This window comes from Talpa europaea (genome assembly GCF_964194135.1).
Source record: "Talpa europaea genome assembly, chromosome: 10".
NCBI lineage: Eukaryota > Metazoa > Chordata > Mammalia > Eulipotyphla > Talpidae > Talpa > Talpa europaea.
In genome coordinates this window covers 109728014-109740305 of record NC_140077.1, presented here as the reverse complement: position 1 = coordinate 109740305, position 12292 = coordinate 109728014, and the positions used below count along the sequence as shown (strand labels likewise).

Below are 12292 nucleotides of genomic sequence, written 5' to 3'. Positions count from 1 at the left end.
TCCGGAGCCTCTCAATCACAGACAGTGTTGGAAACAAATGTCACCGCAACTAAAAAAAAAAAACTGCCATTGAATTACAGCACCTTGGTGACATAACATTTGTTATCCTTGTCTGTATTATCAGATGAATTGGAATCCAGTATTAGACTAATGCATTCTTTTTGAAAGTTGCTAGGCTGCTGTCCCAGCACGGATTGTAGGGGTGCCATTCTGATAGGCAGGGTGGGAGAAGCAAGCACCCCCTGAGGCCTGCAAATGCTGGCCCCGGGGAGCTTTTGGGGGGGCAGAAAATACATGGATTGGAGAAGGCATAAAGATCAGGTGCAGAAAGCCACGCGCTTCTCATTCGAGTCGTCAGCCAGGAGCTGTACCTCGACTTCGCTTCCTGAGCGTCGCTGGGGGGAACCGTGTCCCAAGACCGGACACTCATGTGGCCCGGCCATTTCTCAGTGACTTCACAGGCTCGGTGCTTCGGCTGGATGTGGATGCGGACACGTGCAACGTGCCTTACTCCATCCCAAGGAGCAACCCGCACTTCAACAGCACCAATCAGCCTCCCGAGGTGTTCGCCCACGGCCTCCACGATCCAGGCAGGTGAGAACACGGCCTCGGTCCTGGCTGCTTTAAAGCCAGCTGGGTAGCCAGGGGGCTGGGTAGGAAAGAGGGTCACCCCACAAAAAGCGGCAAGAGGATGTGCCTCTAAAATCACCCCAACTCGCTATCCCATCACCCTTTCTCCTGTCTGGGGGAAGCAGATGAAGAAGGCAGCTTAGACCAGGAAAATATCAGTATCAGGTCAGACCACTATCAGTTTGTAAGGAGTTGAGCTAAATATTGACATTTTTTACATAAAAACAAGAAGTAGAAAAGAATTCATCGTGACCGTAGTGAACTATCAAGGAAGGAACGCTGAAAGGAACGGAGAGAGAAATTCCAGGTACACATCAAAAATGCATGTAGCAATTCTGAGATGAAGCCTGCATCCAATCTGCAGTCTGTTACACAGACAAGGGGACACGTGGCCACATTCATTCACTTACTAGCGAAGTTATTATTGCTATGTAATGTTTATTGAGTGTTCACTATGTGCAAGGTGAGTATTTCTCAAACTTTTTATTTTTATAATCCCTCATGCCCTTCATCTCCCCTCCATCAAAGTCCGAGTCTACAGTTCATTTCCTTTTTGGCTTCTCATCAGATCTTAAAATCTGTGCAACACGGAAGAGGGAAGGTGGGTTCAGGATGTGGAGGAAGCTGTCACATTCCATTCCTCTAGCTCGAGACTTGCAGCACCACAAAGCAGTACTTGGAAGTCCTGCAGCCTGAGTCACTGCAATCCCACTGGTGCTTTGGTGCAGCCTCCCCTGGGTTCCTGGACCCTTGGTGCAAAAACACGGTGCTAGCTCCTTTACAGGCCTGATGATGGCAGGATGCCTGAGCTGTGGTCCTGCCTCCTACAGGCAGCGGGGCCTAAAGGAAAAACTCGCATCCTTCCAAGAGTATCAAGCAGAGGAAGGCTTACTCAAGCCGAAACAGGGGCCTCTCTGGTGGAGCAAGGGGTTAAGCGTCAGCACTATGAAGCTATCTGCAACTACTGTAGCAGTTCGACCGCTGGCCAGGGAGCTATCCACATGGTGCGGCAGACCTCTCCTGTCTCTCCCTCTGCTCCCCTCAGCAGTGTATTTCAGTCAATCTGCCAGTTCTGCTCCCCACTCTGTCTCTGGTGAATCTGTTCACCCCCCACCTCTGGCCTGTACCCCAGTTCTTATAAGCATAAATAAATAAATCTTTTTTTAAAAAAATCAAACCAAAAGGAAGCTAAAATAATTACTGGCTAAAAGGAAAGCTTGTATTAAGCGCCCTGGTGCAGAGTACTGAACAGAGTGTCTTGCACACACTGTCTCTTTATGACTCTCAGCAGTTCCCTCGAGTAGCTGGATCAGGCACTCTCCCTTTATTTTTAAAGACTTTAATTTTCAGAACGATTTTTAAGTTCACAGCACAATGGAGCAGAAGATACAATGTCCCCATGTGCCTCCTGTCCCCATGCCAGAGCACCCTCTCTGTTATCTGCATCCCCTACCAAGCGATCCATTTGTTAAAATCTATGAGCCTCCACTGACCTATCACTATCACCAAAATCACACTTTCCATAAGGTTCCCTCTTGGTACATATTCTGTGGACTTGGACAAATGCCCAATGACCTGTATCCATCATGATAGCATCGCAAAGATAAGTCTCACTCACCGGCCTCCATTTTACATAAGAAACTAAAGAGTCCGATGGTTCTCAGGAAAGCTGGTTTCCAGCCAGAATTCAACCTCATGCTCCCAGCAACTCCATCTTTGGGGGACTGGGCCTTTCCTTCTAGATTTACTCTTTCTTATTAGAAACAGATCAAATTTTTTTGCTCATCGTTTCTCCATCTTCAAAAAATAGCACAGAAACATGTTCTCATCCTGCGTGGATTTAGCTCTCCTGAAATCAGAGCATGCCTGTGTCATCGTCGCTGCCAGGCATTGTATTCTGTGAATCATTGAATAAAAGAGGACAATAAGGGGACTGTTGTCACAGAACAACTAACCCATCCTTGGCAGGTCAGGCTTAGCGTTTCCCCATTATGAATGGAATCATGTGGAGCCAAGATTTTTGTTTCCTTCTTGTTTAAATAATTGCTAAATATCACTCTTAATGTCTCTTAAGCCCCAGAATCTACTCTCAGATTTCCTTTTTCTTTTTTAATTTATTTAATAACCTCAAGGGTTGGGTTGGGTTGGGTTGGGTTGGGCTGGGTTGGGTTTTTAAGTCATTAATATATTTGATTGGACTAAAACAGTGATTCTCAATGGTATGATTTTGCCCCCAGAGGATATTTGGCAATGTCTAGAAACTTGTTTGATTTTCACAATGTAGGAGGAGGGGATCCTACTACTGACATCTAGGGACCAGAGATTCTGCTAAACATCCTATGGTGCTCAAGACAAAGTCCACACTGCCCTCCCCAACCCAACAAAGAATTATCTGTCCTCAAATGTCAGTAATGCCAAGGTTGAGAAACCTAAAAACAATGCAAGACTGTTTCCCACATTAGTGAGAACTTCAAAAATTTCATTATTCAATTTCATCCCCGCCCCACCCCAATTCTGCACGATCAGTCAATAGTTGACTTGGCATTCAACAATATTGAGCTCCCTTTATACTGCTGACTTCGAAGTAGGTAACAGAAATACAGTGATCAAGAAGTTGGAAGCGGGCCTCCCCGGTGGCACAGCGGTTGAGCACAGGGTTGCGAAGCTGCCCGCAGCCTCTGCAGCGCTGGTTTGATCCCCGGCTGCTCCCCGGCCACCGGAGGAGGGTGCCACATGGCGCGCAGACCTCTCCTGCCGCCCGCTGCTCCCCTCAGCAGTACTTCGGTCCTTCTGCCTGCTCTGCTCCCCGCTCTGGCTCTGGTGAATTCTCTCACCCTCCCGCACTTCTGACTGTACCCAGTGCTTGTATAAATAAATTAAATAAATAAATAAATAAAAATAAAAAATAAATCTTTAAAAAAAAAAAGTTGGAAGCAGTTGCTGTCCTCACGGAGTTGATAGTCAATGGCCTAATTCACAGAAACATTCTGGCCCCGCCTTGGGGGTAAACACAAAGTGAAATCAGTGTCAATGTAAAAGAACTCCTTGGCTGGGGAGGGGCCAGCTTTATTCTCCTTTGTTAGAGCAACCTGAGCCTTAGCCATAATGATTCCATGCACAAAACACAAAGCTGATAATATAAGTAAGACTACTTGTGTGTTGTTGATGTGAGTTGATATTGCTGCTGATTCTTATTCCATATATTTTACCAGTATGTTATACATACACTGTTCCTTAACAATAGAATAATAAATGTTGTAAGTCAGTGTGCACTTTCCTAATTGAGGAAGAAACCAAGACAAATTGAGAAATACATTCCAGAGTCATTAGGCTTCAGCAGAGTCAACAAACACCTCAGCATGTTCCCTGTAGCAGCTTGTAGATCATCTGAACTCAGTAGCCCATAGGATCCCTTGCCACCCCACAAAGGGTTCCTATGTTAGGAATCCCCATTTCTGACCTTGGAAGATCCCCAGGTAGGAGATATTGAGTGTCTCCCCTTCTGTTATGTAGATGTGCTGTGGACCGACATCCCACCGATATAAACATCAACCTAACAATACTCTGTTCAGACTCCAATGGAAAGAACAGATCATCAGCCAGAATCCTACAGATAATAAAGGGAAAAGACTATGGTAAGGAGAGCTTAATTTGTTGATTTCTGCTTTAATTGCAGTTTTGTTTTATTTAAGTATATTAATTGAAGAGGAAAAAATGGTCTGCAAAAGGAGTGTTTAGGAGAGCATAAAAACACTGAACAGTGGCAGGCGAGCAAACTGCTCACTTTTGAAAGATCCAGTGATTCTTACAAGCCCTGGGGGTTCCATTTAGTTAATTACCTTTCCCAGGAATTGAATGGTGCTCTGTAGGTCCAAAAAATTTAATGGATCTTCAAAAGTTAGCAGTTTATATTTTGTTCATCTGTGAATCATGATGAATAACATCCATTTATGTTATATATAAGGGAGAACTTGTCTTAATCTCTTATATACAGGGGAAAAACCAAGTGTTAAAGACAAGAAATTTCCCAATACTCAACTTGCTAGTCTCAGCAAATAGGAAAATTATGTGTTTCAAAGAAGAATGTAATTTTTTCAGGTGTTTATTTTAGAGAAAACAAAGTAATAACTTGTAAAAACATATTACTCTAGTCATAGAAATGAGACATTTAAATATTATTTTTAATAATATGATTACTAGAATATCTGGAGATACATATTGAAAGATGTAAAATTGGATAATAATGAGGTCTAGAATACTTAATATCTTTCAATGTTTTAGTATTTACTCTTTTTTAGAGGAAGCAATATATCAAAGGTTATTTTGATTCAGGGAACATAATAGATTAAGATTATTAAATTGACTGCTTTTTCTATTTACTCATTCAACAGAGATATTTATTTAGCATGAGAAATGAAGCAGCTGTGTTAGTTCACGTGGTAGCCAGTTATTTTACTTTTTTTAATTTTAGGTAGTATGTGTGTGTGTATATGCATCTTCTAAAAGCCAACCAAAGAATAATGTGGCTTGAAAAAAATCTAATAAGTCACTAGCTTGAATGCTGACCATATCTGAATATTAAATTCTATAATCACATTAATTGGGATTCAGCTGGAGCTGGTTACAATATTGACAGCCCTACATTTATGTTTTAAAAATACATCCACAGAATTCTTTCACAGAGCATACATATATCAAATGACCACCACATACATTTTAAATATCTTAGTTTCATATGTCAATTATACTTTAATAAAGCTAAAAAAAAGAACCTCAAATCCCCCCACAAACTACATGCCCAGTGCTGTAGTTACATCCACACAGCAAGCCTATGTGACATGCGCTCTTATTGGCCATAATGTACAGATGAAGAAACTGAGGCACAGAAAGTCTCGGTGTCTGTTATGTAAAATGGCAGGACCTGGATTTGAACCCAGTCAGCCTGACTACAGAGAGGCTGGCCTGAATCAGTCAATTATGCTGCTTCCCAGTGACCTGGTTATTTGGAGCTTATCTTTTCTAATTTTTATAATGTATTCACCATAAGGACATGGGGGAGGGGTGCAAAATTTAATTAAAATTTAAATTAATTAAAATTTAAATTGTAAAGTCTTTCCACAAATGCTTTTGCCTAAAATACTGCCTGGTGGTAGTAACCTACTTGACATTAAGCACACAGTAAATAATTCAGATTAATTTGCAACTGACTTAGATCTTTTCCATTCTAATTAGCATATGTGCAGTCAAGTATATGACTTGCATGGAAATATTGAGCTACACAATTACAACACATGTAATTCAAAAGAAATAGCTGGAATAGGTTTCGTCAGCCACACAACTCTTTAAACAAAAATATTAAAATAGTTCAAATGAAGATATTTCTACAAAAGACACTTCTACAAAAAAAAATAAGTGTTATTGGTTTAAAGTATTTTGGTTTAAAGTAGATTGCCATGATTTCCAATATATCCAAGTTCTAATTTCATTGAAAATGTGGTATGTCTTGGCAATTATAATACCAGAAGGCATTTACAAAACATTCTTGTTCCATTAAGGTGTACATGGGAACCCTTTAAATTTTATACTATTTCAGCCATGGGAGTAATTATTTTCACAAAATATATACATAGTAAGGATCTACCTTGTGCATCTTGGAACACATTGGCAAATTAGTCAATAGTTCTAGCAATTGTTACTTGGCCTGCGTTGCTCTTTCTTTACAACATGTCTCATTTGATCTAATGCTCTGTTTATTTCTTTCCAGAAAGTGAGCCCTCACTTTTAGAGTTCAAGCCATTCAGTAATGGCCCTTTGGTTGGTGGATTTGTTTACCGAGGCTGCCAGTCTGAGAGACTGTATGGAAGTTATGTATTTGGAGACCGTAACGGGTAGGTTTCCTTGATACCATGATCTGATATATCAAATGATACATTCATTGATTAGTTGTCAGGCTGCCCCAGATGTTCAGATGTTTGTCTCCCCGTAGGGTTAGGTCTGGAACACATATCAATATTATTATTTATTTTCAGTTCCACTATGTCTGGGAGTTTCAAGAACTTTCTAGGAGATGCATTTTAAACAGACTTGGGAAGAGAAGTCTTCGAATGGACTTTTCATATTATTTAGACTCTTCCCTTCATCCTTCATATAAATTTACCATGGCAGTGAGTAATTTGAAAACTATTGTTTTACACGAGTTCTATAAATATTTTTGTAATTATCTCGAAAGCCTAAGAATTTTTGTTTGGGCCAGATTTTTAGGACATTAAGCAATAGAACTTAATTTGCCTGTATAGGCAGATGAGTACAAAATTAAATTCTGGCCTGAATTTTAGAGATTTCATTGTGGGAAATTATAAAAAACTCTATGGTGAAATCCAAATGAAGAGTCTCATTTTCCAAGTCTCCAACATGCAGGCATCTGGCAGAGCTGATGTGCTTGGTCACTAAAAGGAACTAGAAAAGTGTACTGATTCCATGGTCTTCCCCCTGCCCCTCTCTCTGATTAATAGCTCAGCATGGAGTCTAGTCCTGGAGAGGAAGTTTCATTCTCTGGATGAAGGGGAGGGCTTTGCTCATCCTCAGGTACTTTTAGTGCCCCCCTCCAAACAAAATAGTATCTTTAAGTACTTTCTCCCCACATGGGTTTTCACAGTCACACACATTATGGGCTCTATTATTTTTCCCTTTAGAAGCCAGGTCTGTGGCACAGAATTTATTCTGAGTTTTAGTCTGAACATTTTATTGTGGTGTTTTTTTTAATGCAAAAGTATGTTTTCAATGTTGTTTTCTGGTATGTTTTCTTTGTAGGAATTTCTTAACTCTCCAGCAAAGTCCTGTGAGCAAGCAATGGCAAGAAAAGCCACTGTGTCTGGGCAGCGGTGGCTCTTGTAGAGGTTACTTTTCAGGCCACATCCTGGGATTTGGAGAAGATGAATTAGGTACTGTTCTATTAAGTTCCATTCTTGTTCCCTTACCCAGAGGTGGTATTCTGCCCTGAAGACTAAGTCTAACACCCTCATCCTCCCCTTTTGGAAATGCAACCTACAGCAAAGGTGACCGACCATAGACATGGGTGGTGATCCAGCTATGGATTCTTTTCCAGTAACCATTTTGCTGGGGCTCTTCAAGTCTTATTTCCACCATAGATATAGAAAAGTAGCAAAGCAGGAAAGTGGGTGGGTAGGGGGCGGCAAGAACAAAAGAATTTTTAAGTCCTGAAGAAAGAAAAATTTAAGTGTCTACAGATATTTTTGATGCTTCTGAGTCATTTGTTCCTATTTCCTATCTGAAAGCCGTCCCACGTATCCATGTCTCTTGCAGTTAGTAAAAAAATTATTGTAATCTAAATCTCACCTAATTCTCTCTTTTTTAAAATGTATTATTTTTACCCATCTGGGCATGAAATTTGTGCAAGATCACATTTCCAAAAGATTAAAATTATTTTCTCATTGGTGATCTACCGATAGCACAAAATGTATTTGTTGGCAAGTTATCAAAGAAACTGGAATTTGATCAAGCAAAGAATGGAAATTCTACTGATTTTAAATTATAAAATACATGGATCTGTCATTATGACTCCATTTCAAGAACTACATCCAACCTCCCATATGGTTACTGTCCTCCTTTTGCCTCAGAGATGAATTTTTGTATTAAGAAAATAGATGTATGTTTCCCACCTAAATCAGAATATTTTCTCTAAACACATAGGTTAGGTTCTCTGACATCAAAGGAGAATTTATCACAATAATTCCATGCCATTCACCTGAGCTAGATTCAAGATTCTTGAAACGCATAGCACATATTTCAGAGCTACAGGAATTCAATGATTTCAATAAGAGAAGTCCAAACTGTCCTTTTTATAGCACTGAAAGCATTTTAAAATTAATTCCCCTTGATATTCTTCTATCCCATTCAAAAGAACCAGAAAGACACCAGTTTTCACTTAATCCTCCGTAATGAAATTTAAATCTCATTGGCAACTCTGATTTTAAAATGTTAAGATTTTCTTGTTTGTGGCAGAGTTAGAACTGAATATTTAGACCTTGTGACTAAATCATTTTGGTTTCTCTCAATTTTACTACAAGTGACTCATCCTATCAGCATCACCACCGTTGGTTAAAAATACCCAAATGTCCATCTGAATTCTATATTGGGCGTAAACCAACAGATAAAGCACACACAGCCCTTCTGTCAAAAGCTACAACATCATATATATGCACAATTAAAAATAAGTATATTTTCACTGAATTATGCTTTCATGTAAAACTCTGATTTTAATTAGCAGTCATTTTTTAAATGAGTAAGTTCTTGTATTTTTTGAATCAAAAGTTATCAAGAGTCTCTTTTTCTATGTATTTGCTTTTAGCTAAAATATCAAGATGGGTTTGTTGTGAGGTTTAAGTGAAGTAAACTAAAGTTCTTGGTGAAATAAATATTAATTTTTTCACTTAAATTCCTTTGCTTTTCCACTTCATTTATATTTTTTCTGTTTTGCTTGTGTTTTAGGCTTGTTTTAGAAGAAAGTAGGAGGCTCTGCTTAATATATAATAATAGAGTAGAATAGAGAAATATAAACTAAATCAAACACTATTTTATCAATGAGTACTGAGTAAATTTTAAAGCCTCATAAATACACAGTCATAAATGCAGCTTACAAACCCCTATCCAGGTGATCCATTCTATACACTGAACTCCACGGAGGCAGTGGTAATAAACCAGAATGATTCTCTTCAAATAGGGTAGAAGGCTGTATTTCATCATCATGAGCACAGCCTTGCACCAAGAATTAGGGAGGCAGAGTTGAGACTGAGGCTTGGGATTTCTGTCGTCCCTCTCCCTTTGCCCGCCACCTTCTCCCCAACTCCCAGCTCTACTCCCCCTTCTCTCTCATTCCAAATTTTTATTCTATTTTGCTTTAAATTGTTAAAAATTGACACAGAAAGGGCCTCCCTGGTGGCACAGGGATTAAAGTCTCAGCACTATCAGGCTATCGCCACTGCAGCATGAGTTCGATCCCCAGTATTTCAGTAGATCAACCTGTTCTGCTTCCCACTCTGTCTCTGCTGAATCCTCTCACCATCCACACCTCTGGCCTACACCCCAGATCTTGTATGCATAAATAAACAAATCTTTTAAAAAATTAGCACAGAATACCCTAATTCCATCTTGCCTCAAATTATCAGTTAACAGTTTCAACTTTGCAACAAAATCTTTCAAATTTGGGTAGAATAAGTCAAGATAAAACTTGCCTTCAACACTCATCTTACAAATATTTATTGAGCACCTGTTCTTTGTAAAGTTCTGTCCTAGGTGTTAGGGATACAGTGGCAAATAGACATGAATTTCATATTTTCCAGTAGGACCAAAAAAAAAAAATGAATGTTTTTTTAAAATGTGTGTATTTACATATTTGTATTATATGGGTATATATGTAACTACGGATGTCAACTGGTAATAAGTGCTTTGGAGAAAAATCTGGTTGTAAAGAGGGATACAGATGTTTAGGAGTTGGGAAAAGTGCAATTTAAACAGTACAGTCAGGACAGATAACATTTAAGCACAGACTTGAGCAGGGAATGGAGTAGACAGAGCTCTGCTGAGAGTCAGCAGCCTGAGGCAGGAGCCAGAGACAAGACCTGGGGCAGATGCTGAACCGGGAAAGGCCTGGGAGTGGATCTGACTCCTCTGTTCAAAGCCAAGAGGCCAGCGAGGCCAAAGAGAAGTGAGTGAGAGGGCAAACATGCAACTGAGATCAGAGCATGCGGCATCCCAGCCACTGTCAGGACTGGCTTCCACTCGAGAGAGAAGTGGTCAGAATCCAGACACGTGTATGGCTAGACTGCTCAGCTCTTGCATGATCTTTAGGCAAGAAATGCAGCTACACAGAGATAGTTACAGCTACATGCATACACATACATCCATATACATATATGCATACATATGTACATACGCATTTACAGTTGACCCTTGAACAACCTGGGCTTGAACGGCATGGGCCCACTCACATGAGGATCTCCTTGTAAGCACATTGTAAACTTATAGTATGGAGAAACACAGCGCAGCACTGCAAATGTATTTTCTCTCCCCTATGATTTCCTCTAGCTTACTTTATTGTAAGACTACAGAACATACTATTGAATACATTCACCATTCAAAACGTGTGAACTTGACTGTTGATGTTATCAGTATGGTTTCTGGTCCACAGTGGGCAATTAGTAATTAAGTTTTGTGAGTCAAAAGTTGTATGCAGACCTGCGATTGCATGGGGGGGTAGGTTTGATGCCCCTGTCTCCTTCATTGTTTAGGGGTCAACATACATATATATGAAATAAAGAGAAAGGCAGAGACAGGGAGAGAGGCAGAAAGAGAGAGAGAAGCAGAGAGACAGAGAAAATATAAATACACAGTATCTATTTCTATAAAATATCTGCTAGGCAATAGAGAGTAGAGCCTTGCAATTTTGTGAATTAATTTGCTTTCTCTCTTCACAGGCGAAATTTACATTCTATCCAGTAGTAAAAGTATGACCCAGACTCATAATGGAAAACTCTACAAAATTGTAGACCCCAAAAGGTGAGCTCTTGTTATTTTCTTTCGGTCAAGTAATATTCCCTGTGGTGTTAGAATGCATGCGAGTTAGTGATAGATGACTGCAGGTAAGCACTGCCCTGTCCCAGTGGCATCCTGGGGGGCCCTCTGCTCAGGTCAGTGAGAGTCACCTGGCCACAGCAGAGCCTCTGAGAACCTTACTGCACCCAAACGCCCACCCTTCTTGTCGTCAGAGAGCAGCAGTGTGTTTATGGCCTCAGTGTCCTCAGTTAAAAGCCAGAAGCCTCAGACCCTTGAGGAAGTGGCCCCAGCTCTCATACTGGAAGCAAAAATTCTTTTGTTTTAAGGAAACTAAAAGCATCCAGCAGTCATGACAGCTGCTTAGTATGATCACCCGTGGGGTCATCGGGATAAGTTACTTTGGAAATTCCACTTCTGAGCCTCATTTCAAAACTATCTGAAAACTCACAGCTCCTGACGCAGGCTTCTGTACTAAGCAAACGATAACAGAAGTATTCTGTTATATCCCTCAGCAAAAGGAAGAGTCGAACGTTTTCTTCCTTCAAAGAATATATTTATCTCGCCCCTGCTCCTCTCCACCCACCCATCACAACTTCAACACACACGCAGCTTTCAAAAGATCTTAAATCAGAATGAGTTGTTAATTTTATGGATAAAAACTAAATCATCAGATGCTGCCAAAGTGATCCTGTCAAACAGACATTAGTCATAAGTTCAGAAACAACTAGTACGGAAGTCGTCACACAGGTATAACTATTGTTGAACCTCAGCTGTTGTCACACTCCAGCTGCCAGGATGCAGATTTTAAATTCTCCCTATAGTAAAGTATCTTTGGAAGACTACTTGCAAATTTCAGTTCCTGAACTTCAAGACCCTTTTAGAAGAATAAGTTTCAATAATCTAAAAAATTTACTAAAAGCATTAACTTTAGTTCCATCTTTAAAATATTATTTGTAAGTCATAAGCTGTGTGTATTTTTCTGAAAAAGTCACTGGCTAATAGAATGGAGGTTCTTGTCCTTTTTATTTTTTTAATTGAGGTACATTGGTTTACAAATTTTTTTGTTTTAGGAGTATAGCATCTACCCTTT

At 39.9% G+C, this 12292-nt stretch overlaps 1 protein-coding gene across 1 annotated transcript in view; it reads left to right on the top strand.

The window, feature by feature from the left end:
- The window catches only part of HHIP (hedgehog interacting protein), a gene marked incomplete at both ends in the record, with an annotated part of 84243 nt that overhangs the window by 56951 nt on the left and 15000 nt on the right, over positions 1 to 12292 (top strand). Inside the window, 5 exons of the mRNA XM_084245707.1 lie at positions 451 to 594; positions 4144 to 4265; positions 6395 to 6518; positions 7441 to 7571; positions 11124 to 11205. Of these exons, the coding sequence (XP_084101833.1) occupies positions 451 to 594; positions 4144 to 4265; positions 6395 to 6518; positions 7441 to 7571; positions 11124 to 11205 (603 nt within the window). The remainder of the gene's footprint in view (positions 1 to 450; positions 595 to 4143; positions 4266 to 6394; positions 6519 to 7440; positions 7572 to 11123; positions 11206 to 12292) is intronic.